The sequence below is a fragment of the Anser brachyrhynchus genome (genome assembly GCF_964034855.1).
Source record: "Anser brachyrhynchus genome assembly, chromosome: 7".
In the NCBI taxonomy this organism is placed as follows: Eukaryota; Metazoa; Chordata; class Aves; order Anseriformes; family Anatidae; genus Anser; species Anser brachyrhynchus.
Genome location: NC_137701.1, coordinates 12,470,460 through 12,489,128, shown reverse-complemented (window position 1 = coordinate 12,489,128; position 18,669 = coordinate 12,470,460). Strand labels below are relative to the sequence as shown.

The 18,669-nt window shown below is 42.5% G+C and overlaps 1 protein-coding gene across 13 annotated transcripts in view; it reads left to right on the top strand.

The window, feature by feature from the left end:
* HDAC4 (histone deacetylase 4) overlaps positions 1–18,669 on the top strand; it is a 252,357-nt gene that overhangs the window by 145,322 nt on the left and 88,366 nt on the right. For 9 of the 13 annotated variants that reach the window (XM_080599463.1, XM_080599474.1, XM_080599469.1 and 6 more), the window contains 3 exons: positions 1,869–2,019; positions 6,365–6,485; positions 12,130–12,251. In XM_080599463.1, coding sequence (XP_080455589.1) covers positions 1,869–2,019; positions 6,365–6,485; positions 12,130–12,251 — 394 coding nt within the window. The remainder of the gene's footprint in view (positions 1–1,868; positions 2,020–6,364; positions 6,486–12,129; positions 12,252–18,669) is intronic. The other 4 variants (XM_080599473.1, XM_080599470.1, XM_080599466.1 and 1 more) reach the window with 2 other exon arrangements.

The following is an 18,669-nucleotide window of genomic DNA, read 5'->3' as shown; positions in this document are numbered from 1 at the left end:
ATCGATGGGCTGGAGCATATGCAGCATTAAAGGTTTTGAAGGTTAACACTGCCAGCTTAAAATCAATCTGCTAATTTATAAGCTGCCAACATAAAGAGTGCGGGCGAGCGTAACGCGAGCGGGACGCCCGCGCCGGGCAGCCAGTGTGCTCCTGCGTCCAGAGGGATGTGAGGGGAATCGGAGCAGCCCGGAGAGCTGGACTAGGCGTGTGTCTTGCTGGAGAGGGTGCAAACAAAACTGGGAAGTGGGAAAGGAATAATAGTGACCTTTCTTAGGATAAGGGAATTCTTAAGAAAAAAGAGATTTTCAGTGGAACTCGAGGTTTTTCACCGGGGAAGCCCTGTGCTAGGGGAAGCACTTTTTGCAAGCCCCATGGAGATCCATTTGCACCTCGCCAAGCTGCGAGGTGCTGAGGTTTGCTGCTCATCACCTGCTTCTCTGCAGGCCTGCTTGCTCCTGGCTGGCTGTCAAAGCGTGGGGGTCTTCTCAGCACTGGCAGGGGGCCCTGTGGGTTGACCTGCTGCCTCTGACCCCTCAGGAGAACACCCCTAGGCCCACCGAGGATGCTTCAGGCTGAGGAGCACCCCCACACACACATCCACCAGGTGTGTCTGGATTTGGAGACCCAAGGCGGGGCTGAGGGGGTGGACGGGGGCAGTGGTCAAGAGGCTTAGATGGCAGGGTGAAGCTAGTTGCGGGCTCGGAGGGTCAACTGGCAAACCTGGGGGAGAAAGCACATTAAAAGTGCAGCTGGCACCTCTTCTCAAGCCTCATAACTGCCTCTCATCGTTCCCTCCTCACCGAGTGCTACGTCCTTCACTATGTTTTATATGAATGTATGCACCGAAACCTGACTTTTCCTAATCATTCTTATTTCCTCTTAGTTAAAAATTTAAAAAAAAGTATCTGTGAGTGCCAGATACAAGTTACCCATCTTGTTGACTGTTTGCTGTGTGAAGGCCTTGTAGAAAAAAACACTGTGGTAAAGCAGACTTTGGTGCTTCAACTCTTGGACACCCCATCTGATGAAAGCTTTGCAAATCCTGTCCTTAATTAGGCAGCCCGGCTCTCAGTTCTTCCCATGGATGTGTGCAAGTTGAGAGGGCTGGGGTGAATCCTTCCTTGAGAGACTATTGAAAGATTCTTCTCTAACGAAGCAATTCTCTTATAAATAAGCTCAGAAGCGGGTGGTACCATGCCCACAAGGAAGCTGGTCCTTTTGCCTTTAGCTCGGGGTGTGAGGTTCGCGCAGCAGACGGGAAGTGACCGGCGTTTGATGAAGTTAAAACGATGCACTGAGAGAGTTGTCCCAGTTTGTGGGAACGCTTCTGCATACATCGAGAGAGAGAAGGACCTTTGGAGAAACCAGTGTGCAAAGTCATATAATTAAAGGCTTATTCAGAAAAGCATGCGCACAAGGGAACTGAACTGGTCTTGCAAAGCCGGCGTTGGTGATGGCATATTTTGGTTCAAGTGCATGACCGCTGAGCTCAGTGATGTTCCTTCAGAGAGTATGCGTAGTTAAGATGTAACGGGGGTTTTGGTTAAAACACTCAATAAAGAGAAAGCAAACGTCCAGCTGAAATAGCAGGCAGAAAAGCTGAGCCAAGGTGGACTTGCAGTATTTTGTGGTGGGGTGGGGAAGGATCCACGTGTGCCAGGTTTCAGCAGGGCAGCGATGCAGGACAGCATTAAGTGAACCAGAAATCAGGCTACACAACACGCAGAGCCTCTGCACGACAAAAATGCCATGTTTCCTGTTTCTGTGACCTAAGCAGCATCGTTGTCAACTGATGGTGACTTCTGTCTTACCTTCTATTAGTCTGACTTTGTTAATTTTTTCCTTTTCCCTCGTCCATTCTCCACAGCAGCAGCAGGAGATGCTGGCAATGAAGCATCAGCAGGAGCTGCTGGAGCACCAGAGAAAGTTGGAGCAGCACCGACAGGAGCAGGAGCTGGAGAAGCAGCACCGAGAGCAAAAACTTCAACAGCTGAAAAACAAAGAGAAAGGAAAAGAGAGTAAGTAGCAGAAGCTCGCTTGTTTTGGTGATGACAGGTAGAGTAAATGAATGGAAGCCATAAAGCAGCATTATAAAGCTGAAGAAGCCTTCCTGATAGCCTTTCTACAGGGCTTGGCTGCACGGGAGCTTATGTAAACGGTTAGGAGGTACTGAGGGTAAAAGAGAAATTTATTTCTATGCTTTATCTTCATTTTTGTCTTACTAAATGCCGTTTTAGCGTTTTTCAAAAGGAAGCGTATCATCTCTTTATTTGATTTAACATTTTCTGAAGTATTTTTGGCAGCATTCCTAATGGAGGCAGAATATTAAAACCATAAAATACACCAGATGCACACTGCTTTTCTTTTTCTTTACTTTTCTTAATTTCACTCTTTTAGGATGTAGGCGAGTTCTCAGTTTTTAGCTTTAAAGTGTTCTCATTCAGAAAGTACTTCTTTCATGAGGTACAAATTGTGGTTGGCTTTCCCATGTGCTATTATGCACTTGACGAGATTCAGTAAAATGATTATTGCCTCACAAATCTCCTTATCAAAGACACTTTGGTTGCTTGTTCCGTTTTCTTTTAGAAGTGAATGGAAGGAAAAATACCTTGCAAAGTTGTACTATCAACTCGTTAGGTCTTCATTCCAAATGACACAAGGAAGCCTGTAATGGAAGCAGCATAGAGGGCTAAACGGTACCAGGAGATGAGGTACTGTCTGGGGACCAGCGACAAGATAAAGCTCCAAGAACAACTTTTCTAGCAGGAAGGGGCTGGGGTGTAGGAGGCTGAAAATTTTTTCATAAGGTTGAATTCCCCACTGCCTGTGTCTGCATCTTGCAAGGACAAGCTGTTGAAGCTGCACTCAAATGAGGGAACGTGCAGACCTACCCCAATATCTTAGCAAAGCGGTTCATAGAAGCCCCAGCACGTGCGTGCGTTTGTATTGGGTTTTGTTTGTTTCTTCTAAGTATTGGGAGAGAAAGCAAAGGGTCAGAATTTCCTTAAAAGAAGCAGTGTGACTTTCAGGAGTGAGTAAAGGTGATGACAGTGTAGGTTGGCTACTTCAGTGTGCAGCTGGCTGCCACAAGCGATTCTTCCCATTGTCCTCTGGTTGCTTTCTGTTGTTTTCCAAAATAAAGGCAGTGAGTTTGAACTGGGTGAGAGCTATAAGCACGTCCACTTCACCCCGCCGTTCTCATCAACCGTTGATTTTGTATCGATGTTTTCTATGGCTGATATCTGTCTATTCTCCTTAAGATAATTTACAATAAACAAAAATGCCCGGGTCTCTGTAAAATGACAAAGGCATCTGAAGCACCTTTTGGATGAAACATAGGTGTAGAGGGAAGAACAGAACTTGGGGATGCTAAGTTGAAGATCCTGTTCCCATGGCTACAGTTTTATTTTTAAAATACTTTTATTTAAGAAGTACTATAGTGTATAATCATTATAGCAGCTAAGCTCTTAAGAATACTTATTTTTCTCACATCAGAAAGTTTTGCTAAGCGTAACAGTTAAAATTGTCCAAATCTGAAGTGAGGAGTGTGTAATAGATGAAGAATATAGTTTATTTTCCATCCTTCCCCCATCACTGTAAGAGAAAAATAGATTGCTTTGTACCTTCTAGAAGGCAATGCTCAAATAGGGTTAGATTAACATAATACCAGATGCTTGCTTTCTCATCTCGGGATCCTTACCCCATCCCTTGTGAACCGAAATCTGCTATCATAAAGCTTTTGATCAAAAGCATGTCTCTAACAAAAGAAGGAAAACCCACATGAAACTAAAGGTGCTTTTTGTGCAGGGGAAGGAGTGATAGATGGTTGTCCTGTCTTTCCACTGCTACAATTCAACCAAGAACCAGTCTTGTGCATCAGTGTTTCCAGACAGGCCTAATCTGTCTTCCCATCTCCCTCCTTCTGGGCATGGACCATTCAACCCCTTGCTGCTCAGGCAGCCTTTGACTGTGGCTTGTTTTAGGCTTTCTCCTACAGGCTGGCTGGCTATGATCAGCCCACACTATCATTAAGGGCTTTCTCTCATTAATTTCCATTTGTTCTGCTCCTCTGTTCTTGCATTGTGCAACCTCCTTCTCCTTGCAGGAGCTTGGTCCTGCTTCAGACCTCCTGTATTCTCTTCCCACTGCCCCTGCCTTATCCCATATTCAGTTGTAGTTCAATTCTGGGACAGGATATAACCTGTTTTTTGTTGTTGTTGTTTTGTTTTTGTTTTTCCCCTCTGGTTGTAGCCTGGCTCAATCCTTTGGCTCTCAATCTCTTGATTTAGACCCATCCTGTCTGTAGTACTTTGCTCATCGGGGCTCTCTCCTGTTTGCAGTCCTTATCACTTGATCTGCTCTTTGCTCCCTGCTCCTCTCAAACGCTTGGGCCCTCTGAAGCGTAAGTGCTTGCTTTGCAGCTTGGTTCTCCACACCATGGGCAGCTGCTGCCCCAGCCAGTTCTTGTTCACCAGTTCCTTCCCTCGTCCTTCTTTTTCTCTGCCACAGTCGCTCAGTTCTCCTAGGGTTCAATGTCTTGCTTCCTGCCTGTGGAAGCAAGATACTTTCCATACATATGAGCTTTGCATGTCTGGCTTGTGCTCTTGCCCTCCTTGCCTATACCCCTGCACAGTGTATAAAATAACGTCATGTATGGGCCAGATTGTGCCTTTTTGCCTTCGGCTTCCTCCTCTTTAATGTCTTCACTGGGTATTGCAGAGTACTTCTGCCTGTATCATATCACTGCATATATAATATGTTAAAAGGGAATTATATATATATATATTTATATTTAATCTTTCAATTCTCAAGGGTCAAGAGCTGAGTAATGGTCAGATCTTCTCTCATGATAGCTTTGTCCATGGCTCCAGCATTGCCCAGGAAAGAGAAGGCCTACGTGTTTTTATCCTGTTAAGCATATGTGGGGCTCTTCAGCTTCTAGTTAAGGAGGAAGACGTGCCAGGGAAGCTTTTGCAAACCTCAGGATCCAAAAATGCTTGGCTTCAAATCTTCTAAATAATGGCAGATTTATCCAAAACCAATAGAACCAAGCCATGTTTGATTATTTTTAAAATGTTAATAGATCAGAGATGACACTTTTTGGAGAGATAAGGCCTTTATGCATGAATTTGTCACCTATTCTGGTCTAGCCATGTGGCTCGCTACACTTATATGATTTTATCTCCAGCTCCTCAGTTGAACTTCCTGCTGGGGTGCATGCCAAACCTACGTTTTGTAGAACTAGTGAGAAATGTGGGGCTCCAAAAAAGCAATTTTTCAAGCTTTTCAACTCTGCTTCAGTGGTTGAGCAATATTACATCTTCAGGCACTGCTTTATAGAATTATTGCAGTTTACTTCTCTTGTGGAGATATAAAAAAAATGTTTCCCTAGTCTGTCAAATGGCACCACATTGTTGAGCAGGATCCAGGAGACAAAAGATCACCCTGTCGTATTTTGAGTTTTCTACTCCCAGAAGAGCAGACGGTTTTCCTGGCCTTTTCATTTTCTTGTAGCCCAGATATTTTCCTTTGGAATTCTTGGTTTACCCTGTGGTATAGATGAACCATCATTTTCCACATGTTCTCCTTGCCAAACTTTCTATGCATTACTCCATCAGGAACTCTGCCTGCGAATCTGTTCTGTCAACTGAATGATAATTTTAATCCATCATCACAGTAAAACAGACTGGTCTCTATTGTGGAGGAAATAATGATTAGAAATTACACAGTTGACATTTTAACTCTACACTACAAAATTACTGACTTTTTTCTTTAAATGTTAGATTTTCTATTTGAAGAAATAGATTGCACACTTGTAAATGAATTGGAATATTATGTAGGTCTTATTGTACACAGATACTTTTGAACAAAGAGGTCCTTATTTACAAGATTTTTCAAGACAAAATCTACATATGAGACATTCGTTTCATTCCCCTTCTGCTTGCAGATGTGACATTTAAAAACTTGAGTGTACGCAAGACCTTTTCTTAAATACCTTTGATTAAAAGAAAGCTGGAATACCTAGTACAAGTGCTTTATTCTAAGTGTACTTCTATGCAAGTGTAAAAATCCTCTTCAGAAATCTTTTATAAAAAAATGATAAATCTCTGATTAAATCTTCATTTTCAAACATAAGTTCTGATTATATGCAAAGCCAGAGGGGGGGAAAAAGGAGCTCCTTACTGGAGGCACTTTGTTCTTCTCTTTGAAATAAAAGTTCTATTGGGCTGAAAATCAAAGATCTCATCCTGAATCCTTTTAGAAATTTTAATTTTTGAAGTATGCAAATTTTTATTTGTTTCAGCTTTTGTCCAAAGTCAATTCATTAAATAACCTTTTTTATTTTTGTTTTTGACATTTCAGGTGCAGTGGCAAGCACAGAAGTCAAGATGAAATTACAGGAATTTGTCTTAAATAAGAAGAAGGCTTTGGCACACCGGAATCTCAACCACTGCATATCCAGTGATCCTCGCTTCTGGTATGGGTAAGTGGTACTGGGCTTATCTTTATGATTCAGCCGGTGCCACCTTTTTCACAATTGCTGGAATTGCGGGGAATAGACCTGACGTGTTTACTGAACAGCTGTAACAATGATAGAATTAGGGTTTGACTTTGCTGCTGACATGACGAAAATGAATTTTTCGGAGGGTTTCAGTGTGAATAGTTTTAACACCTTCTGTGATGTTAGAGTATTCTTGTGAGTAGGGGTCTTTGCTGTCATTTTTATTCCATGATTTTTCGAACACATGTTCTACCGTGAAGATCAACCTTTATAAGTTGTGTAGGCTTTTACCCAGCATTTGGTCCATCCAGGTGTTACGAAACTTTAAGAAAATGGGGAAATTAGGTTTTATGTTTAGTGAATTGCAACTCAAGATAGTTGAACTAGCATTTTATTTGTAAAGTTTTTAATGCTTACTTCTCATCTTAACCTCTCAAAGATGGAAGTTTTCTTTACTTGGTTCTCTGTAAACTGCTGGAAACATGAGGTGCACTCCATCTCTACTGTAATCATAATTGCCCCGACATCTACATTTTATAATGAAAATTTTCAACTGTGGGTCTATAGAAAACCCAAATGTTATGTGGAGTGAGAAGATAGCAGGTGATATTATAATGACGTGGAAACAATGACTTCTTTGATTAGTTCTAATACACCAAACAGCAAATATAACCGGTGTTACAGGTGGCATTGAGGTACAAGTTTCAGTTCCAGAAATTCACTTATTTATTGTATAAAAGAAAATCTGAAAATTGGAGATGATTAGAAAAAACATTCACTACTAAGGCATTGTAAATATCTATATTAAAAAAAAAAAAAAAGTAAAGTGTTTAGGATGTTGTCTTTAGTGGCCACAAAGTTCATGAAATTTTGAAAGACAAAAGCCAAGAAACTTTTGCTGTGAAAATTGTGTTCGAGTTGAGCATCTGATAGTATTTTAAGTCTTAAGCAATAAACATGTATACAGGGATGATGAGTTTGTAGTCAGATGATGTTTCCAAAAGTAAGAAACTAAGCTGAAATTAAATTTGAAAGATATCCCAGCTGTGAGCCAGTACAGAAATGCTGAAGTGTAGTTGGCAGGAAAATTCTAACATTATTCCACCAGGGTGAGATTGAGCAATTTTAATACGTCTGTGAAAATCTCATCTGAGACTTCAAAATTGTATGGTTATGGCACTGGTTAAAGTAGTGAAACATTGGTAGTTTATGCAGAGGTAAAGTCCCACTGAGTTGGTGTCAAGGATATTAGAAGAAATAGGAGAAACTGAATTTCGGTCAAGACAACATAAATCATTTTTCTAAGATAACTGATTTTCCACTGTTCTTAATTGAGACTCACCAAGAAATTTGGGGATTTTATTAAAAGCAGTTGAAGACCCTGTGAGGCACTGTGTTCTCTGCTTTTTTTTTTTTCCCAGTTGGTTAAAATGCCTAACTTTTAATGCTAAAAAAGATATTAAATAAGAATTAAGGATAGTAAATGAATGCTTTCTTCAGAATCTTTGATCTTTTGGCCTTAGAGAAAGCTCACATAGAATTGTCATCATAGATGAATTTAATCTGTTAGAAAAGGGAAAATAAATTTGGAAGTGGTCTGAATTCCTTATACTTTGCACACTTTTCAATTAACTGCTTTTTTTCCAAGCATCCAGAGAGGAATCAAAGAGCAGCAGTCTGTAGCATCGTGCACGTTACAGGGCCAGCTGTGGTGCGGGAGGTTATTCAGCTGTCGTGTTTCAGGTTTCGTTCTTTTTCCCACCTTGTTTCAAGCTAATGCTGAGACCCTTCTGAATACAGATGTATTCTTTAAGGTTTATTGTGGCGTGTGTTCATATAAAGATCCCTTTCCAGTGATGCTCCAGAAGTGCAACATGTAGAGACAGCATACACACTGTTGCACAAGGGGCCATCCTCTTACTTTCAGGCTTGCCATTCCCTCATCTTCTCTCCATCTGTTTTGTAGTGGGGAGATGAACAGTATTTTGCTTTCTAACTCAAGGCATGGAGAAGGAAGAAAGAGCCTCAGAGGCCTCACAAATTTTTCTAAGGGCATGCTTCAGTGATAAGTTGCAGGCAGGCAGACGTGAGCTCGTTTTGCCAAGCCTTTGAGGAGGGCAGGCAGCAGCAAGGCTGTGGAACTGCAGTGGAAGGTTTTTAAATGCAGCCCTTCAGTTGTTAAGGGACAAGCTGAAGATTTTAGTTTCCATTCTATTAAAAAAAAAAAAAAAAAAAGAACACACAAAAAAAGAGAAAGCCTTTAAATTAATTACGTATTAGTATTTATTTGTATATCATCTCATAGGTTACCAATTCAGTTACAGAGATATTTACGCACATACTTGTAATGTGATTTAATTGGGTGGTGTTTGGATTTAACACACGCAAACGAGGCTTGCAGAAGATAGACTTGATGCTCCTACTGTGAGCAGGCAAACCAATTAAATGGTAACAGATGCTGAAATAGTCTCTTAAATGACACGCCTGCTTTTAAGCACTTCCTTTGGTATTATTAAGGTTTGTGAATTCCTTTAAAAATATTTAAAAGCATTACTTGAAAACAACAGATCTCTTAAGGGTATTGAACACCGCAGCAATTTTACGTCAATGGCTTTGACATGAAATACGTTCCGCTCACATGTGAAATAGCGTTTGTGTTGTTGCCCCGGCCCGCTGGGCCTGGCTTGGGTTGTCCACTGAGCTGTGCAGATGCGTTTACCAACAGTATCTCACACGTCCTTAAACTTCACCCAACGCTGTTGCCGGTACAGGGCCGCTGAGTGTTTATAATCAGCGAATATTTTCTAATTAATCACAAATGTGGAAGGACATTGATACACACAGACCCTTCAGATGAAAAGCAACCGGTTGTAGGGGTTTTGCAGAATATGGTCGTGGTCCAAAGGATCTGCTGCACGAAAGGAAGATGCGATGCTCAATACTATTTCTTTGAGGCTTTCATAGAGGTCTTGCTCAGTCTTCAGCTCTATGCTGTTCAATCCATTTTGCAGACTCCTTAATATATGCAGCTCCAGTCTATATGTAATTGTTTAAAATTGCTTTGTGGACTATAATTTTCAGATTATGTTAATGATAGGCAACAAAAGAAGAGGTTCTTTTGAATTTCAGTGTCAGACTGTCCCTCCTGTGGATTCTGAATCTGCTGGACAGCCCCGCTCACAAGAGGCTTGGCTCTTGAAGATACTTAACATAAGTAAGAGTGGCTTAACAGGAACATAGACAGAGCACCTCAGGCTTAACAAGCAGGGCTATTATTTCCCTAGGAAGTTTTCAGAAATGCGCTTGGGAAGTAGCCACTCAACGCAGTAACAATCATGAAAGGGAGTTTAGCTGAGTATTTGCATGTTAAGAAGACAGAGAGAGAGATAATTACACATTAAATTATTCCAGCGTACATGGATGTTGGCATTCTCTGTACACAAAGCATTCTAGCACAGATACATATGTTTGAATATATATTCAGTTTACATTGCATGAATGTGTTTGAAGCGTCACGCATGCTGTGCTGTGTGCGTAGGTTTTTGAAGGACCTCACAGCCCAAAGAACAGGGAATGTGTTATGTGAAGGTATGTACTTCCAGGAATGCCTGCAAACTCCATTTAGTATACAATTTCATCTCTTTCAAGACCTCTGAAATTCTTGAACAGGCATGCAGACCAGTGCATTTTGCTCGAAGCAGTGTAGGGTGTTGGATCCCAGTCCTCGAGCAATATAATGTATTCATGTTTGCAGAGTTAAATATCTGTCATTCAGCAACTCCAAAGCACATCTAAACAGGCCCTTTGAGTTCCTGCGCATTCCCTAACAAAGTGATGAAAATAGCTTCAATGTACATGATTGTTCAGCTTAAGTCATGATTTAAAAAAAAGGGGGTTTGGGAAGAAAAAAAAGAAAAGTCTATTGCTTGTATAGGCAAGAGCAGAAATGCCATTGTGTGACATGGTGGGTTTGAGGGCTCTTGGCTTGCAGAGCCTGGGCTTCCTGTTTGTGAAACATCTCTCTGTGCAGCCTTCCTATGGTATGAGCAGATCTGGGCAGAGAAAGCGACTTCTGTTTTCGGGAGGGATTCAAATATTTTTCAGTTTGGTTCTGTTTTGATTTCAGGTGATGATTAAACTGTGCGTGCATGCGGGCATTTATTGGTGCGAATGTAAAAAAGTACGTGCATAGATGTGTGTGAATGCTAACTTATAATACAACAGAGTGAGGACAAAAATTATTTAGCCTGTGTTTACAGGGAAGTTTGGAATATAAAGGGGGGAGGATTAGGAAACCACAGTGAATCATACTGCTTGGTAAGAACTGTTGGGATGAGAATCTTGATGTAGATATTTGAATAAACTTTTCAGAGGTTTTTGTAACAATCATGTAGAAAACTTGATGCAGTTTCCTGGTATTTTTTTAGTCCCTTATATTTTGAAGGGTATAACTTGTATTGGAATTGATACAATACTCATCAAACAGCCTACCTCTGATTTGAGCTTTCAAAATGTACTGTTCAAGGAATTGGATGAATTGGTATAATTTTCAAATGGCTCATTTTTGATCCTTAAAGGACCTTTTATAGCAGAATATTCTAATCAAGGTCTCCAAGAATGCCTGATTATTAAACAATGTAGAATTTCAAATCTTCACTTCTTTTGGTGAAGTGCTTGCTTGGTGTTGTCCCGTATTGTTTAATCATTTAAAGAAGTAAAACAGGGTTTAAGTTCTGTTTATTTGAACTTAAAATGTAAAATTGTTTGATAGCTGCATGGCTGTCACCTGTATCTGTATCACTTGCTAAGTCAGTTATTCTGTTGATGTAGCTAATCTGCTAACATAAAAAGTCTGGAAATTTCCAGAAGTCTGTACTGATCGGGGTTCAAAGAGCTCCTGAGAAATGGCAAAGCTGGACACAAGTCATTAAGTAGGAAAGATGCAGCCAGCAAGCTGGTAGGAGGTTTAGAAAACTCTTTCATTATTTAATATCCTTAGCAAACAGCGTGTGATTTACTTCCAGCAAGCAGCTTGCTCAAACAAAGCTCTAAATTAGCAGCCTCTACAAGTTAATCTGGAAGGGTGTTGAGTACTTATCACTGCAAAGTGCTTGGGTGAGGATACAGCGAAGCACAAGGCAGAAGACCCCCTATGGCTGCTGTTACCCAGCTTATATATTTGGCCCCTAATGTGCTCATCCTTTGGTTTTATTTCATCCTTAGGCTTTCTCTCAGGGTTTTATTTAGTGAAGGGAAATTGTTCATTCGTGCTGTGGTTGAGGGGAATAACGACACCCATGCTTAGCTTCAAGGATGTAACTTATCAAAACCCAGCTCAAGTACATGCTTGAAGTTATGGTTAAATACCTTAATGAGTTGTGCCTTGCTCAATGGGATAATTCTTATGCTGAAAATTAAGCATACGTTTAGTTACCTCTCTGTATATTAGACTTTAGACGATCTTTTAGTTCTTTTTAGCATGAGTGCCTAGAATGAGAAAGCTAGTACCAAGAGATTTTCCTTTTTGTTGTTCACAGTGGAGCAGAGAAGGTGAAGCTGCTTTCATTCCCTCTGTGTTTCACTTGGGTAAAGTTTCTCCCTTCTCTTTCTCTTTCCATCTGTGTAGGAAGACACAGCACAGCTCTCTGGACCAGAGCTCCCCACCCCAAAGCGGCGTATCCGGCACCTACAATCACCCTGTCCTGGGGATGTACGATTCCAAAGATGACTTCCCACTCAGAAAAACAGGTAATGCTCACATTGATTTTCTGCGCTACCCGCTGTCTTTACTATGACACGTTGCCCTTATTTCAAAAAAGGAAAAAAAAAAAAAACAACAAAATACAAAACTTATGTAACCAAAAAGCTGTATTTCATGGAGTGATTTATTTAAGCAGCACTCACTCCACCCTGCTCTCCCTCTCTCCCTTTCAGCTGTCACTGAGTGAGCAGTGTTAGAGGGAGCCTGGGATTGCTTTGGGTGTGCAGGCTTGCAAAGCTACATGCAGAAGACAGCTTCATTGTGTGTCAAAGTTTGTGAGATGTTTTCACAAAGTCAGAACTAATACAGAGATCTGCGTGTCTGAAGTCAAAGTATGTTTTGCTGAGTGAGAAAAGTACCAAGAAAAGTTCATTTCTTCTGGGATTTGCATTTTATATACAAGTTTATATTTAAAATAAATAAAAATGTTTCTGCCAGTCAAAGCGTAGGGACTTCCTGCAAGGGTTTTGCTTCACACCTAGACAGTTATTTCTCAGTTAGGTTTTTCTCTGCATGGTGGCTAAGCAGGTCAGTTATTTCTCAGCTATATATTATGTAAACTAGTTTGTTTTGGTTGGCCGTGGTCCTCAGCTCCATATCACATGCCTAAGCCAACACAGCCTCAGCTTCTAAGCCTGCAAACTTGTGATCGTCAGCAGCTTCCTTTGGGGAACAGCTAAACTTCGAGGAGCTCACCCCAATCTGGGGAGCACTGCTGCTCGCACGGATGGTGCAGACAGTGCTGTGTGTTGGAAGTTGCTTCAGAGCAGGAAAAATCTTTCACTGGAGGATGGAATAGGGTTAAGAGGAAAGCAGAGGTGTAATTTGACTTCACATGTTCTGCATGTGCTGCCTAGGTGTTTCTCAGGTATGCTTTGTGGATCTTCAAACGTGCAGGGGTGAGCACTGATAGTCAAAAAGTGTGTTATCCTCGTAGTAAAGAACGGTGATGAAATGTTAACCAAACCTCCCTATGGGTTTTCTGGTGCCTTTGCTCAAATTAGCTGCCCTATCAGTTCCAAAGAACTGGCTGCACCCCCATTTCCTCACAACAATTTCTTCTCCTAATAGTTAAAAGTAGAGCAGGTCTTTCACATAGAGTGAATGTTTCAACACAATTCTCATTATCTCTATAAATTGTTGTGAAGGTGGTTTATTTCCTTCTACCATCTGACAAGAAAAAAATAAACCTCTGCACTCTTGCCCTGTGCCTCCTGCCTCCTAGTTCTGTGCCTTAGAAGAGCTTTTGGTGAACTTCTCTTTCTGGATCGTAGCATCTGCCCTGCTGGATGGACCTGTGGATGAATTCCTGGCTGCTGTGCAGTAGATGGTCTTCCCTGTCACCAGGGTGAGCTGGGTGGCAGGTGCCAGACACTTCAGCTGCACAAGAATCAATTAAAAATAGGCAAGCCCTTCGCAGGATGGAGGTTCTTCTGTTCTTCCTGTGCACACCCTGTGCCTTTGTCTGGGGTAGTTGGGACCGCTGGCAAGAAAGCGAGCCCTTTCTGGAGGACTCCAAAGGCAGAGCTTAGAAAACAGGATTTGCTGAAGGACAGGGCATCCTCTAATCTCTGCTTCTAGATAATGACAGACCGAACACCATGTTAGGTGCAGCAGACGCTGCTGCATCATCAGTGCCTGGGACAGCCGAAGAGACGCTGTCTGGGCTTCAGGACTTGGCCTTTCATAGGGAGGGTGAGCGCTGGTGGAGGACTGCCCTCAAAGGAGACTTTCTTCAGTTCTAAAGCCGTCAAAGCACAAGGATGTGCTTTGCATACATGCCTGCCTGGCAGGAGAAACTGCTGGGCTGCTAGCAACCCCTGCTGCCTTTCACTTCTGCTCTGCTGAAGGCTTTCAGTCTCCTCTGGGAAATCACAACATTTCCACACAAGGAAGCATCCCTTGGCATCGTACCCGTTGCATAGGGCCGGTGGACAGCATGATTCTAAGGACTTTTTAGCTCTCTTTCTATTCCTTTCGAAACCAGGCACTCCATTTCCAGGGAATGTGCGTTAGCACCCTCACAGCATAAAAGGTCTTTGATCAAAAAAACTCCCTTTCTCATCAATGTAGGGGTCCTTCCCTGCCAGTTTTAGTTTGAGCATAGGTTGCCCATCTCACTCCAAATGTTCTAACAGTGTGTTTCTGCAGGAAAAAGGAAAGACTGTCTGCACATCATGCCCCTTTTCTGTTTCCCAGACTGAGTTCCGAACAAGACTCTGGCTGATAAAAGCCCTGTCAGACAGGGTGAATTAAGGATGATAAATGTATCTAATAGCATTATTAAAAATCATTGTTATTTTAAAACAGGAAGATACTTAGCTGATTTTGTTTTTCCAGAACACTGATGCTTCTTTTTTGTGGGCATTGGCATTAATCTTTTGGGGATTGGTATGCAATACGTACAAGTTCAGGTTGCAAGGTTCAGGGGAGATTTTTTTTTTTCTTTTATTTTCCTTTCAATGCAACAGCACTTCAGTCTCTGGCACAAAGATATCCTGCAGAAATCCCATTGCCAAGAATGTTAAGTTGCTTGGAGAAGAAAGACTCCTGAACAGTCTGGTGTAAACAAAAGGCAGGGAAGGCTGGAGCCCATCCTAAATAAAGTTCTTTATTACGAGTGAGCTTTTCAGATTTTTGGCACCAGTCAAAACTCTGGCTTTGTGTTTGTAATTTAAAACCACCATATCATGTAGTCCAATTTTATTAAATTAGATTAAATATTTGCAGTTCAAATAACAGAGTCCATCACAATACAGTTCTGATTACCAGGACTGGAATCCACCCAACATCATTGTTAGGGACCGGGGGACTCGGGGCGCTGCGGGAAGGCAGTTCGAGCGATCATTTCTTCTACGGTGCGTTTTTGGAGTTGGCAGCATGTCCTGCATGTTGAGAAATTGTTCAGGAAGAATAAACATGTAATTGCACTGGGTTTTAAAAATACTACCTTTCTTTACTGTCTGATTGTTTAAAGCATTGTGACGTGGAACAGATTATACTTATCCCTCTGCGCACACTTGGCAATAACTTGCCAGTCTAACGCTCAAGTGTGAATGTTGCGTAAGAGACATGGTTAGCTGGCCACCCTCACTTGTGTAAAAGTAGATGTGTGCATGAATAATGCCTTAAGAGTGCTTGAAAACATTCAACATGTGAAGCAGTAAACACTTGCAACGTGTTCCTAATGCATCCTGTCCCCTGAAATCTTACCCTGTCGGATTTGTTTTACCAAATTATGTTCCAGTTTCTTGGCTGTTCGGTTTCTGCATGAAATCGTTGTACTGCGAGGCTGCTGACTGGTACAGTTACTAATTGCTTGAATCCCGCTCTTAGTCTGGCTGTGGGATGCATTTTACTTAGTTCCCTCTATCTAAACTCTTCGGGGCTTTCCCTTTTTTAACTGAACTGAGAACAGTTCAGTTTTCTCCTTTTGCTTTAAATAACTTAATACAAAGATTTTTTACTTCCCCATCAGTAGTTTCCTTTACTATATATATACAGACTTCCCCTAGTGCATGCATTTTCCCAACAGCTATCAAGAGGGGAAAATAAAAGTGGTCTTTTCTGCTCCCAAGTCAAGTTTGGTGTCTTCCACATTTAGTGAGGCTTCACTGTGCTGTGTACTGGGACCCTGTAGGAGAACCTCTGGAGTCTTTTGTAGCTGGCTTGATAACCTCAAGAGTCGTTTGTCAACAGTTTCGCTGAAGTTGCCGAAGTTATTTTTAATGCAGATTTTCAGTTCTGTTTTTCAAAGAATATGGAAGCCTTATTTTCTCCCCAGGAACAAGGTTTGTTATGGTGTTTCCTGCTTTTTAGAGTTTGATCAGTGATTTTATTAAAATATGCTCTCAGTTAGAATGCTGAAATGACCAACATATCATCATGATTCATAGAAGCCTGAAGAGGACTGTTTAACTTTTTAACATGCTTTTCCTCTTTGCAAAAGATTTTTTGTTTGTTTGTTTCTAAACATCCTATGTGGGGCTGGACCATGTCCTGTCAGACACTAGCTTTCCTACTTGCTCCTGCAAAGAGATAGAGTCAGGATTCCTGCCGTTCACTGGGACTTGACAGCTAATCAGGATTTCTAACGAAAGCCATAGCTTTTCAATTAGTTGTCATTGAAATCAGTAGTTTTGCCAAACTCAGCACCTGCTAGAATCGCCTGGCCAACACACATTGAGCTCACTGGGATGCATTAACTGGAAACATTTCCCTGTCTGTGTATCTCTATTTAAACCTGACCCCAACGTGAGGGAAACAATCCATTTATTTGAACCACTCCTAAAAGATGCTCTCTGAAGCTGTACGTGTAAATGTGGCTGCATCTGTAGGAATCATCCATACCGGCTGTGAAGCAGGCTCAGATCTCGACGTGTTTTTGCTCCTACTGTTGGATAAAGCAAATGTTTCCCAAGACAGCCACCATCCTTCAGCCCTCCTCGTATCCAGGTGGGAGCGATCTGTGCCTTTTCTGCTGCTTGGTTCTTTTGCCCTGAGCTGGCTGCTGGTCTTCAAACCTTTCTCCTGACAGACCTTAATCTGTCAGGGAAGTCAGGATTTTTGATGAAGCTGACGTTACCAAAAATGTGCTCTTTTTCGTTTTGTCCTTTGTGCGTGTCAATGCCCTGGCACTTGCCAAGCCACCATGGTTCATTGGCCACAAGGAGACCTCCTGCATCCACTAAGAGCGAGGGGCAGCTGTTTGTTTGGAGTATTTGGCTCAGTTCCTGGGGCTACTTGGCCTGGGGCTCCTGCAGCTACTGCCCCTGTTTTGTGAAGCATTGCAGGCTCTGGGTCCTGCCTTTTCCTTTACCTCTAGTGTCACAGCCAGCTGCAGATCAGGACGTTGAAGGGCATGAAGATTTTAAGGAGGCAAGGATTCCTGTGGTCCCAAATATGTTTTCACTGCAGAACCGTGGGATAGCATCTCAGGGTGTGAATTTCCACTATTTCCAAAGCTAGTCTGAATTTAATGCCAGACTGGGAGCTTACAAAGACATCTTTGGCAAGTATCTGTCCCTGAATTTCCTGGCTAGATAGTAAATGAGGATGTGCATGCGTGTGGTATGTACTTGGGGAGAAATGACAACTAGAAAGTGTCATAGACTCCTCTTTCAGCTACTTTTCTCTGGGGACCAGGAAAAAACAAGCCTGCTACCCAAAAACCTCCATTCCCAGCAATGTCTCTTGCCTTCTGCTCAAGTCGTGACAGACAAAGGAGAACTGGTTATAGGTCAAGTACTGTGTCTTGGGGCTTGTTGTAAAAGCAAGCTGTCCTTAACCTTCACAGCTCACTCAGTTAAAAACTGTCAGGAAAGCTCCAAGGAGAAGTTTTTAGCTCAGCATCATTAGACCATGGCTTGTGCACTCCTTTGCTGCAGCAACTTCCCTCAAGGAGTAAAGTGATGCAGCAACGTGAAAACTGCTCCTCATGCTTCCCTGTAGCTAGCACAGAGGGGCAGACTCTGGTACATCTGCTGGTGGGAGAGCCATGATGGCCAGTAGTTTTCCTGAATTTCGTCAGTGTTTGGGACCTACTGCAGAGGGAATCTGACAAATGCTTTGCCCGTGCTGATGATCCCAGCAACCACTTCAGCTTTCAGGCACCAGCCTCCTGAAAGAAACAGGAAAGGCCGATGTTCTGGCTGGTTCGAGCATGAGCAGATTGTGAACAGCAACTTCCTAAGCCCCATCTCTTAGACGTGCAATGGCGAGATGTGCCTGGGCTGCAGGCTCCCCTTCACTCCCTGCCCGTCACAGGCCGCAGCATGGCCTGTCCCTGCCAGGCCGCGCAGACGAGCGTTCCTGCACGGTGTGTGTGCTGGTAGCCTCATGGTGGGGAGCCCACGCACTGGAAATAACCATCTCCTGTTTGCTAGTGCCCTTCTGCTTCTGTTCAAAGGAGAGGAGCCTAAGGGAGGAAAGCGTCCAGCGTCCCGAGATGCTGTTGATTTCCTTGCAGAGTTGCAGAAGCACAGGGTTGTTTGAGTAGTGTTTGCGGCTATGCTGGTGAAATTGTTCTGAACTTGTGTTTAAAAGAAGCAAAAGGGAAAAATCAAAGGATTTGTCAATAATTAAATTTTGCATTTATCAAGAAAGGCACAATACCTCTCCGAGTTGGTTCCGATTGTTGGAATGTTTTAAGTGGTTTGTTTTATGACAAAGATTGTTTAGAGGAAAATAGAGTAGGCTGAAATCCCGGTGTCATGTGGGAGTATAATTTAGAGAAAATCTTTGAGCTCTGTACAGCATGGAGTGTCACTCAAGTTTGAGAGCATCCTTGCTTTCCCACCCACGTTGTCCCCCGGGTGACGTGGTCGGAGGCCCGGCGCTCCTGGGCGGCCTGCTGCGTCCGCAGACCCACGCGCTGCCCTGGGGCCCGCTCTGCAGAGCGGAGGC